The 18,497-nt window shown below is 47.1% G+C and overlaps 1 protein-coding gene across 2 annotated transcripts in view; it reads right to left on the bottom strand.

Annotated features, from left to right (window-relative positions):
- The window catches only part of LOC135919943 (fat-like cadherin-related tumor suppressor homolog), a 375,972-nt gene that overhangs the window by 316,847 nt on the left and 40,628 nt on the right, over positions 1 to 18,497 (bottom strand). For both annotated transcript variants that reach the window (XM_065453965.2, XM_065453966.2), the window contains exon 8: positions 8,216 to 8,355. In XM_065453965.2, the coding sequence (XP_065310037.2) occupies positions 8,216 to 8,355 (140 nt within the window). The remainder of the gene's footprint in view (positions 1 to 8,215; positions 8,356 to 18,497) is intronic.

Here is an 18,497-nt window from a genome sequence, read left to right as displayed (position 1 = left end):
AACCTCAACTGTCCTGACATACTCTCAGCCCTCGCACGATGCCCGTGTTGTTTCACTGCTTTAAAGAGCTTATCTTGTTTTGTATGAGGGACACTTGCATCTCGGCATCAGCCAACACTGTTTTTTGAGCTCAAGCTTCTTCAAAATGGCGACAGCATGCTTCCTTTCCCATTTATTCCTCAATGCGTAGGTCCTTTCTGTTCTTGTACTCCTTCTGCCACTCGTGCGCCCCACGGACCATTTGAAGCATGCTCTTGGTCAGTTGCACAGTCCACGTTCGAGTTTTCGAACTCCTAAGGGGCTGCGAAAACGTCCGAGAAATTGGCCAGTTGGAAAAACAAATGCATGTCATTTACTTCCCTTATTGCTCAAACTGCCACAGGCACATTCGAAAACGGTCTGAAGGCCTGTTGGTACACGTATTAGGCATATCGGTGCTCGTACTGTGACAGGAAATACCGGGTGCACGCGTGTATGATTAAGGAACACATACTGTATCCCGCGGAAACCTACAAGGTGGAGAGAAGTCATTATTAATAGGAAAATCAGACATCCACCCGTTCGTAGAAATTGCTACAAAGTAGCACTTGTAGCAATTGCTACGAATGAGTGGATGTCTGATTTTCCCTTTATTAAATACTGTGTCCCGTGGCAATAGCCCCTTCCCACGCTTACTATGCTTCACTGCAATACTTTTGCATATGCTTCACCAAGTAACATTTCTGTACAGAGGCAAAGCTGACTTTCGGGAGCCAGCATTGGGCAACGCACTGTGCTTTCCAAGCTTCTAAGCCAATCGCGAGGACCGCAAAGGTGGAGTGCGTGCCTTTGCTGACAGCAGCGAATTCTTTCAATAAAAAAACATGGCACCCAACGGCAAGAAGCTTCATAGCGAACGTCGAAGCAGCTAGCATTGCCGCAGTGGTGGCTATGGCAGCCAGCGAGAGCACCGGTTTGAGGCGGCGAGGTAATCAAAATGGCAGCAGTGGTGGCTTTGATTAATGCCGTTTCGGACCTGCAGTCACGGCAAAACATCCGGAAAATCGGACGGCGAAGAGTTCTTGCCTCCAAAATTTCAGACGTTCTGATACATTGACTCTATGGGGTACGTGGTGGTGCCACGAAGCCGTCCAAATTATCGGGAATTCGGAAAGCCAGTCGTTGACTGTACACTGGCAACTCCTCCAGCCGACGACAGAAAGTCAAACACGATACATTATGATTCGTGTCTGTTACTTGAGCCAGCATTACCACGACTTTCGACCCTTTCAATAAAATTACAGCTAATTTTTTCTGATAGAGGCACAAATTCCCTGAGTTTTCCCTGAGTTTTTCCAGACTACTCAAAATCCCTGAGAATTACCAGCTTTCCCGGTTTGTAGACACCCTGATTACAGCGCAAGGGTTGATGCTTCTGTTCACTGTCTATGGCAAAGCACTTCTGCAGAAAGATAATGCAAGGTTCATAAAAGGAAAGTTGTCATGCCCCCAAAAGTACAAAAGGAAACTTGGATTTCCCCTTGTAGCCTGATCCGACATTCGGGTGGATGACAATATCACTGCTAAAAAAAGGCAGACAAGCAACCTTGAGTCATGACATGAACATTGTACATGCACATAAATACGTATTGTTAGGAATGGCCGTACAGGGTGACAACGTGCCAGCTATTTCAGCCCGCTGCACGTGTTCCAATCCAACCAGACGAGGCACACTTCAGAGAACTGCGAATAACCGGCAGCCACGTGGCGCGGGGTCAGCTCAGGGGAGTTCTTGAGGGGAGGAAATTGGCGGAACCTCCCCATGAGCTTTTCGAGACAACAGACAATTTGCTACCCGGCGTGCCACCTGGGACGGAGCAGAGTTCTACGAAGCCCCTCTGACGTCGGCTCTGGACCTTTACACCAGTGTGTGTGTGCGGCATGTGTATGTGAGCCCTCCTCCACCTCCAAAAGGGCGGGTCATCTTCGGTGAAGTCGAACGATGAACGTTTCCATCCGCTTGGAATCAAGGGGGGGACCAAGTGCTTATAAGCAGCGATTGTCGGCTGCTAGTGTGTGCTCGTTGTCGTGCTAGAAATGTACTCATGAGCTGTGTGCTCGTAAACTGTTTGCTGTATGTTAGTCTTGCAGGCTCCATATGGGAGTCACGCTAGACTGTCGATATATGTCTTGTTCAAAATGTTAATATGTAAATAAATCCTGCTCTCCTAAGTCCCGACGAAGAGTCAAGCTCCTTTCTACCGCTACGACTGCAAAATCTGACAACTGCATGGCAGCGGTGAGATCGGCCTACGGCTCCTAGATCGGCCTACGACTCGGGAGACAGCAACGGCAGCTGACGGACGTTGGCACATGGTGACCGACCAGCATCCTGATCAAGTTGGAGGCGACTTGGGATTGACCACCTCTTGCAACTGACTGGGTACGGCGAGGAAGGACTGGTGATATGGTGCTGCTTCAGTGAGTAAGCGTTTAGGCTGTAAGATTTACCAGGCCTCAATTTCTCTGTTTTTGGATTTGATTCACTGGGGAGCTTTTTACTTGTATTCGGATTTGCGTGAGTATCGCAGCAAGTATTGTTTGACAGCAGAGACAAAGCTTAAAGTAGCGACCATGGTCCTAATGTGTTTAACGAGAGCTGACCTGTTGTGGTTGTGTGAGGAGATCGAGGTGGACATAGAGGAGGACTTGATGGAAGCAGAAATTCGTAAGGCAATTCTAGAAAGTAACAATGATTCGAAATTCATAGAACAAATGGGTAACCAAATTCTAAGAAAAAAACGAGAACAGGAAAAAGCTAGGCAGGAACTGAAAAGAATTTCTCAGGAAGAAGGCCTAACAGAAGTAACGAGGCAGTACATTGACGCATTGAACGAAAAGATTCAAGGTTTAGAGAAGGCAATCGAACTAAGTCAACAGTGGCTGGAGAAATCTGTAGGCTGGACGCAGCGAAAGTGGGAGGAAGTAGACAGTAGATTTCAATTGAAAGCCGAGAGAAGTAGCAGTACCTGCGAGACTAGCAGCACGTTCACAAGTAAACTCGAAGTGCTAGCAGCTAACAATGCCTTAGTGGCAACAGAGGCCGTTAAAGGCCAGAGTGAGAGCGACGAGGTGCTGTGCCAACAGAGGATTGTAGAGACAGCTAGGCCAGCTGCGAACAAATTGGCACAGTTACCGCGCGTGTGCGTCGCATCTCATGGTAGCGAGGTCGTTAGCGAGGTACAGGGTACTGCCGACCCGACAGACACGAGCACCCATGTCGAGTCAGATCTCCGTGCCAAAGAGAAGTGCCAGCTGGACGATGCAGTTGAGTAGTTCTCGAGATGGCGAGCTCTGTAGTTCACGAGAGAACAACTGCATTGTTCAGGGATCGGTGCGGCTCTCCACCAGTCTAGGTAGCCAAGAGAGGAATGATTTAGTTAAGGATAATTCAGACTGTGCAGGTAAGAGACCGATCCGGGTTGACGAGATGTGTAACAGCCAGCACGAGGCGCGAGATGACGGCATGACAAAGAGTTCGAGGAGAAAGCGCCGCAGAACGAAGCGCCCTAAAGATAGGAATGCGGTGACTAATGTAGCGCGGCCAAAGACGGCGAGAGACCCAAAAGGACAGGGCGCGAGGAAAAGAAAGGTGCAGTCGTTACTGACGATGTTGACGCATAAAACACGTTCGAGCCACTGGTCAAAGTGGGACGGAGAAGCATGTTCTGCACGGACGCGGACAAAGGGCACGGGGCAGTTAAATTCCTCGTCGTTCCGTCGTTCTTTTCAAAGCTCAGCGTGTAGGGCGAGGGAGCGCAAGGTGGCAAGACAAGACCAGGTGGGGAGTAGCGACATGGTCAATCGAGGTCATGATGAAAGCGGGGCGCCAGGACGCAAATTGGCATTAAACTGTAACGTCTTGGGGGAGCTGACAGTGAGCCAGCCCTTTTGTTGTTCCTCGGTAGCCAGAGTAGATTCTGGACCGCGACCACCTCGGGTACGGCTCAAAAGCATGAGTCAGTCGTAAGCGTTTGGAACGGGAGGCCAAGAGAGCTTCCGTAGAAGTAATACGTGTTATTTTGTTTTATTTTTGAGCACTTGAAAATTTTTGTGTTTTAAGTTTCTTTCAATAAGTAAGGTATGAGCTTTCTTAATGTTTTCGTTCGAGAAGCTCCGAGAGTTGAAAGACATTTTAAGTAAACCTATAGTCGCGAGATGTTCATTAATGAGTGCATAAGCATTCTTTTTTTGAGTGTGTGAGTAACCTGAGTAAAGGTTATCGTTGAGAGGCATATGGTCAGGCGCGTGTTTTAAGTTAACCTTCTTTTTTTATGTGTTTTTTTTATTTTCTGAGGTTAAGGGCGTAGATTTTCAGTTAGTGCATCATTTGCACTGAGAAGAGCTCTTAGGTCCATTAGCGCGTGTCCTGTGCGGACGGAAGGAAGGAGACGGTTTATGACTGGGTTGCTCGTGTGTATTGAGGGCAGCCGTATTCCGACTTCTGTAGTTAGCGTGCAGAGAGCTAGTTATTAGAAGACACATTTGTTTAAAGGTTCCTCTGTGTTGCGTTAGTTACGCAAGTTTGGTTGTTCGTTTAAGGAACGTGTCCTGTATGGACTAAAGGAACAAACATGAGTAAGCATGATGAAAACTTTGTGTATGACGCAGGTACGCGTTCAGAATAGGGACCACAAAGCTAGCGCGATTGTATTTACATACCTGTGGAGTTGGCCAGACTGTTCAGTGGCAACAGCACATGAGATAAGTACGTCACTGCGATAGGATAAGAACATACCGTATAATGCGGAATATAGGTCGAGGCGGAATATAGGTCGACCCCCTTACATTGAAGCAAAGAAGTCAACATAAAAATTATAAGGCACAAAACTTCGTTTTATTTAGTGGTGTTGCCAGACTCGTCACCTGCTCATTCGTTTGAGCTGTCTGAACTCTCGTCCGAAGACGAATGCTTTTCACTGGCTGCGTCCCACAACATGTCATCCTCGGTGCCGTCCAAGGAGTTGTTAATGCAACACTTCTTGAATGCCCGCACCACCATATCGTCGGGCAGCGAGCGCCAAGCCTGCGACACCCATGTGGCCACAGTGGCGAGAGGCGGCCTGCGCAGCCGGCCGGTTGGGGTCGTCGGGTTGTCGCCGGCCATCCACTGATTATATTGTTCACGGGCACGGTCATCAAAGGGATTATTGAGCACGACATCCAGTGGCTGAAGTGTTGACGTCATGCCTCCCGGAATGACGGCGAGTTCCGTCCTCCTGTCGCGGAGTGCCTGCTTCACACCTGCTCGTCTTGGATGCCCGCGAAAGGCATCCAAGACGAGCATGCTCAGACACCGCAGAGTGCGCCGGGTCGCCGATTCCAGACGGTCTTAATCCACTTGAGCATGAGGGCCTCATACATATAGCCCTTCTCATTCACGCGAACGACATCCCGCGGGAAAGCCTCTTTCGGCAGCGTCTTCCTCTTGAATGTTATGTATGGAGGCAGCTTTTTGCCGTCTGCAGTACACGCGAGCATCACCGTGAAGCGCGAATGCTCGTTCCCCGTAGAAAGAAGCTTGACTTCTTTTGCGCCGCGTTCGCACACTGTGGTGGGCGACGGCATGTCGAACCACACCGTTTGCCGATCTGTCCCAATATGTAGCCATGCTGCTGCCGGAGACGGTTAACATAGCACTGGAATTCGACCAGCTTGTCCTCGTATGCCTCTGGCAGCTTCTGGCAGATTGATCTGCGCCGTCGAAGTGCGAACCCCTTGCATCGCATGAAGCGACGAATCCAATAAATGGAGCCCTTGAATTGTCCCTTGGGCAGTCCGGATTCTCGGGCGACCTCAATAGCTTTGATGCGGATGAGTTCTGCTGTCACTGCCAAAGATCTGGCACGATGCTCGCGGATGAAATCCGCTACCGTCTTCGAGCTCCGGGTGCACCGCGCCATAGAATAAAGAACCGCCCGGCGCCTGCGAGTTGGGCCGCGTCGGTCACCAAGGAGGCGATAACGATGCGGATGCCGAAAGGTCTGCGCTCCTACATGTTGCCAGACGACTATTCATGCTGTGCCAAGGGCCGGTATATAAGTCGAGTGGTGAACTTTTAGTAATATTTTTTGGAAAAAACCTCGACCTATATTCCGCACTATACGGTACTGTTCGTGAAGCTAGGCTGCTTTAGTTATGGTCGGGTATTGGTAGTTGAGAGCTTTCGGTTCAGTTCTGCGTAAACTTTTACTCTTATGCAGCGGGACGGTCAGGTTTGGTCGAACTCAAGAGGAACGTGATCGCTCGCTTTGCCGGCACAAAATTTTGGGGCAAAATTTGGGGTTCCCAGTTGAGTGACTTGCATTGAAATTTTGATAGGAAGCCTGGCAGGTTAACAGCTAATTCCGGGCGTTTGAGCGCTGAGCGGTATCGTGTTGCCGGGATCGACTCTTCTGTGCCAGTTGTTGTGAGATGGTTGAACGCATTCCAAGTACGCAGGGGTTGCAGAGAGCAAAGCCATTGTCTTGCTCACCAGCCATTCTCTTCCTGCCCAGCGGTTGCCAGCACTGGCCAGGCGAGATTTTCCGGGCCATGGAGGAGCTATTAGGAATGGCCGTATGGGGTGACAACGTGCCAGCTATTTCAGCCCGCTGCACGTGTTCCAATCCAACCAGATGGGGCGCACTTCAGAGAACTGCGAATAACCGGCAGCCACGTGGCGCGGGGTCAGCTCAGGGGAGTTCTCGAGGGGAGGTAATTGGTGGAACCTCCCGATGAGCTTTTCGAGACAACAGACAATGTGCTACCCGGCGTGCCACCCGGGACGGAGCAGAGTTCTACGAAGCCCCTCTGACGTCGGCTCCGGACCTTTACACCAGTGTGTGTGTGTGCGGCACGTGTATGTGAGCTCTCCTCCGCCTCCAATAGGGCGGGTCATCTTCGGTGACGTCGAACGATGACTGGACGAACGTTTCCGTCCGCTTGGAATCAAGGGGGGGACCAAGTGTTTATAAGCAGCGATTGTTGGCTGCTAGTGTGTGCTCGTTGTCGTGCTAGAAATGTACTCGTGAGCTGTATGCTCGTAAACTGTTTGCTGTATGTTAGTCTTGCGGGCTCCATATGGAAGTCACGCTAGACTGTCAATATACGTCTTGTCTAAGATGTAAATAACGTAAATAAATCCTGTTCACCGAGCTCCTCTCTACGACCTTGAACTCCTTCAAATGATGGCAGCAGCGAGAACGTCCGACGAATCTAATAGTATTGATGGCAAAAGAAGAGATCAGCCACCAAGTAGCTCCATCTAGCAGTGAATTCACAGGAGTTGGCAAGAAACCAATACATTTTCAATTGTTGATGCAAACACAAATCACCCACAAGGTGCAACCTTAGCCATGCCCGGTGTCACCTTTCTCAGTAATGCCACACAACACAGGGTAGCCCTAATGAAAACCCAGTGAAAACACTTTGTCAGTAGGACATCCACATCCTGTCCTAACGTCCACCCATCGTGTTGGAGACAAAAAGGACGTCCACTGGACTTCCATTTTCGTATATCCCACCACAGACGTCTCAAGGATGCTGCACATGCACCTTTTCCAGCTTACACTACACATAATTGTCCTCCAAAAAGCTTTGTCCAAGTTTGTTCGTAAGAGAAATATGTTTTACCGTGTGCTTGACTTTCAATTTGGTGCCATGACTTGTGTGGCTCATGTGTGTTTAGTACACAATTCATTCTGACAACTTCAGTTAGCTCAATATTGCACCTGGCCTAGAAGAATGAGGCATACACCGTGCTGCTGTGAACGTGCATATCCACATGTTTTTTGTGTGTGTTTTAAATTCCAGCAAAAAACATGTCCTTTAGCAAGCACCAACTAGGCCAACAAGCAGTTCTGATGTCCACGTAACATGTGCACACAGTTTATCTGCTCTTACTATGTGTTCACTGCCCATTGCATCTGTCACACAGCAAACACAGCGCAAAAAGCCCTGGCATGTCCGTGAAATGTATGCAGCATGTCCACATGTCCGCAAGGGGCATCAAGTCCATGTCCATAGGACATAAAATGTGCAATCAAATGTTTGTGCGATTCACAGAATATTCACTGGACATTGTTGCAGTCACTGGGTACACAGCTGCCAATTAATAATTTCAGTGACAGGGCCGCACCAAATGTCCAATAAATCCACCTGAGTCAGCCAAAATGCTACATGAAAAAAGACTCACCATGGCTGTGGTCTTGGCACTGCCATCAGTAACTTCAACGGTCAGGTTATAACTGGCACATGCTTCTCGGTCAAGTGGTCTTGCCAACTTGATAAAGCCACGCTCACAGTCAATCATGAACTTGCCTTCTTCATTGCCACCTGAAACACAAACAGGTAAATGGATGCCATACCGGCCAACCAGAGAACTCTTGAAATTCGTAATAATACGACTCCAATGAGAAAGGAGCTGGGCACACCTTCTTTCTTTCTTTTTTTTTATTTGGCCACGAGTACACACTTGTACGATAGATTTGCATTTTTTTAACAATGCAGCAAAAAGGCACCGGCAAACTTAGAATAGCAGAGACAACAAGCAACACATTGCTTTTACATCACAATGGCTTTTTTGTAGCGCTTGCTTCAGTAACTTGTCTGAATAAACTTGTTTGAAACAAGTAACCCTCTGGTGTCCATAGAAGACTCTCCCAGAGACTGGCGAGTTTGGGTCTTGTTTGCAGTACTCTGTTCAATGTTCACATTCAGTATTACTTCTGAAGAATTTACTGCATCCCCAGAATTACCATCCTGTGTAACCACAGCAACATGCACATATATCTCAAAATGTTTCCCTGCTAGCCCTCTGTATGGCAAACATTTTTCTGTTCAACGTGTCCAACAAACGTTTTTTTAGTGCATTTTTTTTATGTTGCTCCAGCTCGTCTTTCAACTCTCTTAAGGTTCTTTCTGCAAACAGAATTAGGTTTTCGTGAGACTTCAGGCAACATTAATAAAATCTTTAAACAGCCTGGATTCGTAAAATTGGGTAGAGTTAGCAGACATGCAAAACTCCATCTCAAGCCAACAAAGCAAGGACAAGACATGATAACTTAACGGAGCCTTCAGGATGCAAACTCTACCATGCATCAGTATTGTAGTGGCGCGACTAACGCCTCCAGACCTGGCAAAGAAGACGGCTGGTGTGCATATAGCGTGCGAAAAGAACATACTGGTGCTGTCATGAGCCAATAAACAAAGGAAGATTAGAAGATAAGAAGAGGACAAGAAAGCTTGAGGAGTCAGGGGGAAAATTAAAAAAGACAGAAGTAAGAAAATAAGAGCATATGAATAAAAAGAATACGATATATGAAAGAAGAAGTGCAAAAGTGCATGCAAAGCAACGTGGCCAACAAGAAAAAGACACATAGCCGAAGAGAGCAGCCCAGCTACGCTCTGGAACGACAAGGGGCAGAAGGAGCTGGTGACCGGACAAGGCGACAAGCCACTGGATGGCGGCAACCCAGTGGACGCTGCTCTCCAACTGCTGCAGCCGCGACTCGCGATCTGAGCGGGCACTCCACCAGAGACCGCACAGCTACAGACTGACAGAACCATTTCCCGGACTGCCTGCGGCTACAATCCGCAGGCTAAGAGGAGTCAACCGGGCGATCCAGGCGCTTTAGTCACCCCACTGCCCTGACTCCCTGACCTGGTCATCATCATCAGCAGCAGCAGCCTGGTTACGCCCACTGTGGGGCAAAGGCCTCTCCCATACTTCTACAAGTGCTTCGGTCATGTACTAACTGTGGCCATGTTGTCCCTGCAAACTTCTTAATCTCATCCGCCCACCTAACTCTCTGCTGCCCCCTGCTACGCTTCCCTTCCTTTGGAATCCAGTCCGTAACCCTTAATGACCATCGGTTTTCTTCCCTCCTCATTACATGTCCTGCCCATGCCCATTTCTTTTTCTTGATTTCAACTAAGATGTCATTAACTCGCGTTTGTTCCCTCACCCAATATGCTCTTTTCTTATTCCTTAACGTTACGCCCATCATTCTTCTTTCCATAGCTTGTTGTGTCGTCCTCAATTTAAGTAGAACACTGTTCGTAAGCCTCCAGGTTTCTGCCCCATAGGTGAGTACTGGTACGACAGCTGTTATACACTTTTCTCTTGAGAGATAATGGCAACCTGCTGTTCAGGATCTGAGAATGCCTGCCAAATGCACCCCAGCCCATTCTTATTTTTCTGATTATTTCAGTCTCATGATCCGGATCCGCGGTCACTACCTGTCCAAAGTAGATGTATTCCCTTACCACTTCCAGTGCCTCACTACTCATCGTAAACTGCTGTTCTCTACCGAGACTGTTAAACATTACTTTTGTTTTCTGCAGATTAATTTTTAGACCCACCCTTCTGCTTTGCCTCTCCAGATCAGTGAGAATGGATTGCAGTTGGTCCCCCGAGTTACTAAGCAAGGCAATATCAGAAGCGAATCGCAAGTTACTAAGGTATTCGCCATTACTTCCCAATCCAGGTATCTGAATACCTCCTGTAAACACGCTGTGAATAGCATTGGAGAGATTGTATCTCCATGCCTGACTCCTTTCTTTATTGGGATTTTGTTTCTTTATGGAGGACTACGGTGGCTGTGGAGCCGCTATAGATATCTTTCAGTATTTTTACATACGGCTCGTCTACACCTTGACCCAGTCAACCATGAGCCAAACGTCTGACGCAGCTACATTGAGTCCACAATGCATCGGCAGGCCCAACGTGTCGTCGGAAGCAGCGACAACTAGGCGATGTGGCTACGTCGATGGACTTGATGTAAATATTTTGAACCTCACAACACGTCGTATGTAAGGGCTTTAGACAACATTCACAATTAACTTGCTTTGTAGATAGTTTGTCGTGTGTTAGGTTTTTTTGCTATTGGGTTTGTAATGCCTGCTTGATATATATTTTTTTTATGCTCACACCCCATAAAGGCTTTTTCTAAATCAAACGTTCCTTGTGTCGTGTTTACCACCATGAGATTTTGACAAAACATTGGCGAGCTTGCCAGGATTTATTTCCTGAATACTCGGTCTCACACTTTGCAGGAACATGGATTATGAGAAGCTGTTGGGGGTAGCCAATTCTCTGGGGCTAAGCTGTGAAGAATCGCTTAGCCTTTTTGATCGAGCGCAAAAAGAAGCTCGAGAAGCATGCGAAGCCGAAAAAGAACTTTTGTTGTTAAAGTTGCGTTTGGCTGATGTGTCTATCTGAAGAGACGACGTGGACAGATCGTCTGTTTCTTCGGAAATGGAGCTGCAAAGAACAAAGACAATTTGTCCATGAAAGTTAATGGCTCCATTTGACGATAAGAGAAATGACCTTGATGCTTATCTGCATCATTTTGAAAGAATTGCTTTAGGATGAGGCCGGAAGCGATCTGAGTGGGCAACAGTGCTTAGTTTGTGTTTAGTCGGAGAAGCCTCAAACATGTTCGGAAGAATGCCAGCATGTAAGTCAATGGACTACAACAAAGTCAAGAAAGCACTACTGCAGAGATTCAAGCTAACTGCAGAAGGCTTCCGCAAGAAATCCCGGGATTGTAAACCAGAACAACCAGAGACTGGTAAACAGTTTGCTTGCCGTTTGACAAGTTATTTCTATAGATGGATGGAAATGGCAAACACAGAGGTGGCGTATCAAGGAGTCAGGGAGCACATTGTAATTGAGCAGTTCTTGATTTGTTGTGGCACAAAACTCAATGTTTTTCTTAAACAATACTCACTGAAACGTCTAGATGACTTTGCTGAATTTGCTGACCAATTTCTGGATGTGCAAGGCTTGAAGAATTTAGGTAAAAACAAAGAAGAAACTCATAAAAGAGAAGCTGATGCAAACCAAGTTAGGCAAGATGTAGTACCTAAGGTACTTAGATGTTTCCTGTGCAACCCCGTTGGTAACTGTGCAGTAGATTGTCGTGTAGGAGGGAACCGACCAAAGGCGCATATAATTTGTCAGCACTGCAAGAGACATGGACACTGCACAGAAGACTGCGGGCTACAGAACCAACAAAAGGCGGCAGGCGTGGTTTCCCTAAATGGTGGAAGGGCAGCATCATCACAAGAAGAGGCCAAGGATACCCAGGATACACATGATACGGCGGAAACCATGGTCTCCAACAAGGACGCATTCGAGCAGACGAGACTATCACTGTATCTTCCTGTAGATGACGAAGAGGTCCCCGGAATACGAGTCTCTGTTCTACAAGATAGTGGCACCAACACGGCCTCGGTAAGACAGAGTTTGATTTGGGAGCAAGACCTAACAGGAGAAACAGCAACAGTTATTATGGTTGACAGCACAGTTAGGCATTTGCTTGAGGCTGGAATTCAAGTGTCTACTTCCTAGTACTCCAGATGGCTGATAGTCAAGTACGTAGATATGCCACTATATGATTTAATATTGGACAATCTACCTGGGGTAAGAAGCGTGGATGACCCTGACACGAAATAGAGGAGCAGCCACGCCGACACAGGAAAAGTGAAATAAAAACAACACGAGCACCATCCTAATATGGCAACACAAAAAATGAAAGCTACGGAGGATAGTCCAGCATTATCGCTGGCGGTAGCTACAAGATTCAGTACGCAGCGAACATTGAGGGCACTGAAGGTACCTAAAACTGAAGTACTTTCAGTGACACTAGCAGAATTTGCAGAAATGCAAAGAAATTCCATACATGCCTGCTTTGAGAAGGAAGGAAAGTCGACGACAAATAAAAGAGGAAGGACCATTTTCGAATTCCAGAGGAAAGATGGATTGTTGTACAGAAGATGCAAGTTTACTTCGGGCAGAGAAGTGATGCAGTTGGTGAACCTAAATCACTACGACAGACGGTCTTGAATTTGGGATACGACAGCATCATGGCCGGACACCAAGGTTAAAAAAATATTGTGGCTAGGATCACAGAATCTTTCTGGCCAGGACTACAAAGCGAAGTGAAGAGATATGTGAAATCCTGTGACATTTGCCAGCGGACGATACCAAAAGGGTGAGTGAATCAAGTTACACTGGGGAATATGCTAACCTGTGATATGCCATTTCAAAGAGTAGCAACAGACATTGTAGGACCTATAAAGCCAATATCAACAAAAGGAAACCGCTATGTTCTCACAATGGTCGATATGGTGACAAGATATCCAGAAGCCAGTGCCTTAAAAGGCATAGATTCAATTCAGGTTGCCGAGGCCCTAATAGAGATGTTCTCTCAGTATGGTCTTCCAAGAAAAATTCTTAGTGACCGGGTATCCAACTTCACATCTGACCTAATGAAGGAGTTCAACAGGTTGCTCTTGATAAAGCAGCTGCTTACAACACCATATCATCCTATGGTGAACGGCCTTGTGGAAAGATTTAATGGCACATTGAAGAATATGATAAAGAAGTTGTATCAAGAAAGACCTATGGATTGGGACCATTACCTACCAGCGTTATTGTTTGCATGCAGAGAAGTGCCACAAGCAAGCCTCAATTTTTCACAGTTAGAGATGCTGTATGGACGCACGGATAGAGGTCTGTTAAATATGCTCAAGGAGGTATGGGCAAATGAATGACTCAACACTGAAGTCAAAACGACATACATCTACGAGTTGGAAGTTCGAGAGAAGCTGGAAGAAACGTGCAAGTTAGCACATCGGAGTTTGGAGGAAGCAAAAAAGCTATAAAACATATTATAACAAGAAGGCAGTAACACGACGCCTCAATCCGGGAGACAAAGCACTTATGCTTCTATCCAGTGATGGAAACAAACTGTTGATGCAGTGGAAGGGACCATTTGTGATAACCCAGAAAATGAACGAGATGGATTACGAGTTCCTGGTGAACGATTATAAAAAAGTATTTCACATCAACATGTCAAAGAAATATGAAGAGAGACATAATTTGCAAGAATCCAAAGTTGTCAACATGGTAGTCACGGAATAGAAAGACGACTTGGAAGTACACACCTACAACTACAAGAAAACCATGGGGCTAGAAAAAGCAGTCATTAATCCATGTCTGGATGGAAAAGCAGCAGCAGAGTCAAGAGCATTATTACAAAAGAATGACGAATTATTCTCCAACCTACCAGGAAGAACAAATGTTATTGAGGGTCAGTTAGAATGCACCACAAGCGCATCAATGTACGTCAAACAATATCCATTGCTACTTGCCGTTCAAGCGTCCATTAAGAAGGAAGTTGACGAGATTTTACGTCAAGGCATCATTGAGAGGTCTACATCAGCTTACAACGAACCTCTGGTCGTTGTAAAGAAACCAGATGGCTCTAATAGGCTTTGTGTAGACTTCAGGAAGTTGAACAGCATATTAGTGTCTGATTCTGAGCCAATACCAAGAGTGGACATTGTTTTTGCAAAGGTGGCAAGAAAAAAGTTATTTTCAAAGCTTGACTTAGCGAACGGGTACTGGCAAATACCAATGGAGGAGACAACCAAAGACGGCATTTTCAAGTACAAATGGGCTGTTTCAATTCAAGTACATGCCATTTGGACTAAAGACAGCTGCTGCAGTATTTACGAACCTCACGAGAAGAGTACTTCATGCACTGGGAAATGTGGAACATTATATTGACGATATTTTGGTGGCCACAGACACTTGGGAAGAGCACCTGGAAGCATTAGAACAATTATTTTATAGGTTACAGGAAGCCAAACTGACCATCAAGCCAACGAAGTGTGAAATTGGTTTTCACGCGGTATCATTTTTGGGACACAAGTTAGGCATGGGACACATATCAACGAAAGAGGAAATACTAGAGAAGATTCAAAAAGCAAACCCACCGAAGAACAAGAAAGAATTACAGTCTTTTCTGGGATGATGGGGTTCTACAGGGACTTCATTCCACATTATGTGGAGATAGCTGATCCTATGGTGGAATTAACAAAGTGCAAGCAATACAGTGAAATGGACAAAAGTGCAAAAGGACGCACTTGAAACACTCAAGCAGCACATGGCCAATCCTCCTATTCTGTTGGCGCCCAACTTTGAAAGCGAGTTTGTTTTGCGCACAGACGCATCAAAGGAAGTGCTTGGGGCGGTATTGCTACAAGAAAAAGACAATATGTTATATCCGGTGTTCTATGCAAGCAAACGATTGCTTGAAAGGGAAAAGCACTACTCAACCGTGGAAAAATAATATTTAGCTCTTGTATGGGCAGCCAAAATGTTTCACATATACTTGTATGGAAAACATTTTAGGGTGCAGACAGATCACCAGCCCCTTGAGTTCTTAAATAAAGCAAAGTTAACTAATTCCAGAGTGTTGAGATGGAGCCTTGCGCTTTAAGAATATAGCTTCCATGTAGAATACATCAAGGGAAGAGAAAATGTTGGAGCAGATTTTATGAATAGAACTTCACAGTAGATGGCATGACAAGTATTATAACAGTTTACTCTAGAAGTTTTGTGGTTTTGGAGCGTGTGACAATGACTTATTTGGGTGCATAGTGAACTAGATGATGTGTACAGTGCAGTGAATAAGTGAAATGAAGTGAAGTGAGGTGTAGGGAAGATACCCAATGGTGTAAATGACAAAAATGGTGGAAGACATCAAGTGTTAATGTTGGGCCAGCATATGAAAACAGCGGAAACATTCAATACAAGGAAAAAGAAGCAGTTTTTTTACAGGCAACTCTTGAAGGTGGGCATATGTCCTGAGCGAATAAAAAAAGAAAGAAAAAAAAGAAAGAGCAGGAGATAAGAAGAAGACAAGAAAGCATGAGGAGTCGAGGGGAAAAATAAACAAGAAAGAAGTAAGAAAATAAGAGCATCCGAATAAAAAGAATACAATATACGAAAGAACAAGTACAAAAGTGCATGCGGAGCTATGTGGCCAACGGGAAAAAGAGACACATAGCCGAAGAGAGCGGTGCAGCTATGCTCTGGAACGACGAGGGGCAGAAGGAGCTGGCGACCGGACAGAGTGGAAACTCAGTGGACGGCGGCCACCCAGCGGATCAGTACTGCTTCAGCAGTACCAATTGCCTCGGAAACAAAACACTCAGTGACATCGGCGATCGGGGCAGCATAGGCAACGACAGTACCGAAGAAAAGGTGTCGGTGTTCGTAGCTGAAGTTCGTGACAAGTACCTCACAGTGGCCATCATGGAGATCAATAAGGCTTCTTGCTACGCAAACACTTCGAGAAAGCAGGAGAAAGTGATTGCTTTCTGCAACAGCTTCACCGTGTAAAAGTTTGTCACATACCGATTGAACCATGACACTTGCACGCAGTGGTAACGTGCCAGCGTCAATGACACAAAGAATGCTGGAGGGTGGATGGCATAGGTCGTCGCTGCGGCGTTCTTTGTCGAGAAAGTGATGAGGCATTGTGGAATTTCGATGATAGCTCCATGCTCACTCAGAAAGTCCATGCCGATGATTGGGTCTTGAGAACACTGAGGGAGAATGCTCAAGCTGGCTACAAACGTAGGGCTGCGAATCTATATTCATGCCGTGCACATGCCGAGCGGTGTGACAATGTGCCCGCCAGCTGTACGAACTGGCGTTTGATTCCAAGGCGCTGTCACTTCCTTCAGAAGGGTGGCCGGTTTTTCACTGATTATAGAATAATCCACTCCAATGTCCACTAAAGCAGTCAATTCACGACCGTCGAATGGTACAGGAATGTTTAAGGAAATTCTTCCGTAATCAGTGGGTACTGTCGTCGTCGATGTATCGGCGGTCCGCGTATGTGTCAGTAGGGGACCTTGAGCATGTCCAGACTGAGCAGCCTCACCCCCGAAGGCCACTGTGGTTAGTTTTCGTGGCGCGGGCTGAGCGACCGACCCTGCACCACGCTCGAATACGTACAGCGAGTCGGAAAAAAACACCACGGCAAAGGAGAGCGTGACTGGTGTCGAGCTGATGGGTATCCGCACTGCTGGGCAACGTATTCTTCAATTTCAGGAGAACACTGGCTGAACCTAGGTTACGGCGAGTTTGCTGAGAGTCCGCATAGTCCGAGCTCTCGATAGGAGCACTGTCGGTAGACATGCCCAGCTTCGCCACAGTGAAAGCAAAGGGGACGGCAATCAGGTGCCCGCCACACGTCTGATTTCCTAGGGGCCTGTCGGTGGTCCCGGTAATACGAGGCCGCTTGGACAGGCTGTAGAATGGCCGCACGCAGTGCGAAGTGGGGAGGAAGGTGGGGCAGGTTGCCTCAAAACTTCCGAATGTGACATAGGGGGGGGGGGGGGGCGGTGCTGTCAGTTCCTAGCGGTTGAGCTTCTGTGTTGAAGGGTGGCTCTCTTAGCGCATGCTGGACTTCGTCACAAAGAAAGCTGGACAAAGAGCTGAGCATCAGCTGTGAGGGTACTGACAGTTTCTGGAGTTCTTCGCGGATTACGGAACGAATGACCTTTCGAAAGAAATCGACGTGGCCCCCGAGAGCTCCGAAAAAGTTTGTAGGTGAGGCAGCTTTCACTTGGTGTTCGTATGATGGTGCCCACTGCCGAAAAGTCGGTTCCATGGTGACGGCCTCAGAAAGAAATTCTGACACAGTCTTGGGAGGCCTGCACACAAGACCACCAAACAGCTGCTCTTTCACTCCACACATCAGGTACCGCACCTTCTTTTCTTCCAACATGCTAGGATCAGCTCGTCGAAAGAGACGCACGTCCTTGACATACATTGCGACACCTTCATTCAACATTTGTATACGAGACGCGAGATTTCGCTCAGCTCACTCTCAGCAATCAGGATCGCATACGTCTCAAAACCCCGGCGTTTGAATTCTGCCCATGAAGTTAGGGCATCTGCACAGTTCTCATACCAAACACGTGTGCCATCGTTAAGGCTGAAATATACGTTTTTCAGTTTGTCTGCTTCATCCCACTTGTTGAACGCGGCAACACCTTCATAGTGCACCAGCCAATCTTCAACATCCTCATGTATGGCGCCTTAGAAGGAATTCAGCGTTCGTAGATTGAGTAGCGTACAATGAATCGGCGTTGTGCTTTCTATACCGGTTAGGGGGTCCAGAGCTGCCATTTCCTCTGGGAGAAGTCCAAACTCAGGGGCTTGTCCACGGATACTTCTGCTGGTGTGGTGTACAGGCATAACCACCGGTACGGGGCTGGAGCTCCTGCTGCTAGGAGGGGTTTGGTGCACAGATTAGATTACCCAGCACCTCCACCAATTTGTCACGTGCTTAGGCAAAAGCAAGCGACAGTATGAGCAGCCAGACACTAAAAAAATGCCAGACACGAAGAGACGGTTATCCAGCTGGCTCGGTATCTTTTTGCCTTCGTCATCTTCATCGCCGTTTTTGCTGGGCATGCAATGCTGACCGTTTGCTGGCTCAAAACACCAGGTGGCAATATTATCAACCAGGCACCAGTGTGGATCATGGGTCCCAGTGAAAGAATAAACAGGGTGTCTCAACGGTGCCTGAGAGTGCATCTATTCCTTGTTCTGAGTTCCCACTTCCCTCACTAGTGGTGCAACAGGTCAGGAGGCATCATTTCCC

Source organism: Dermacentor albipictus, chromosome 3 (genome assembly GCF_038994185.2).
Source record: "Dermacentor albipictus isolate Rhodes 1998 colony chromosome 3, USDA_Dalb.pri_finalv2, whole genome shotgun sequence".
Taxonomy (NCBI): Eukaryota; Metazoa; Arthropoda; class Arachnida; order Ixodida; family Ixodidae; genus Dermacentor; species Dermacentor albipictus.
Note: the sequence above shows the minus strand (reverse complement) of the source record. Positions and strands in the feature narration are given on the sequence as shown.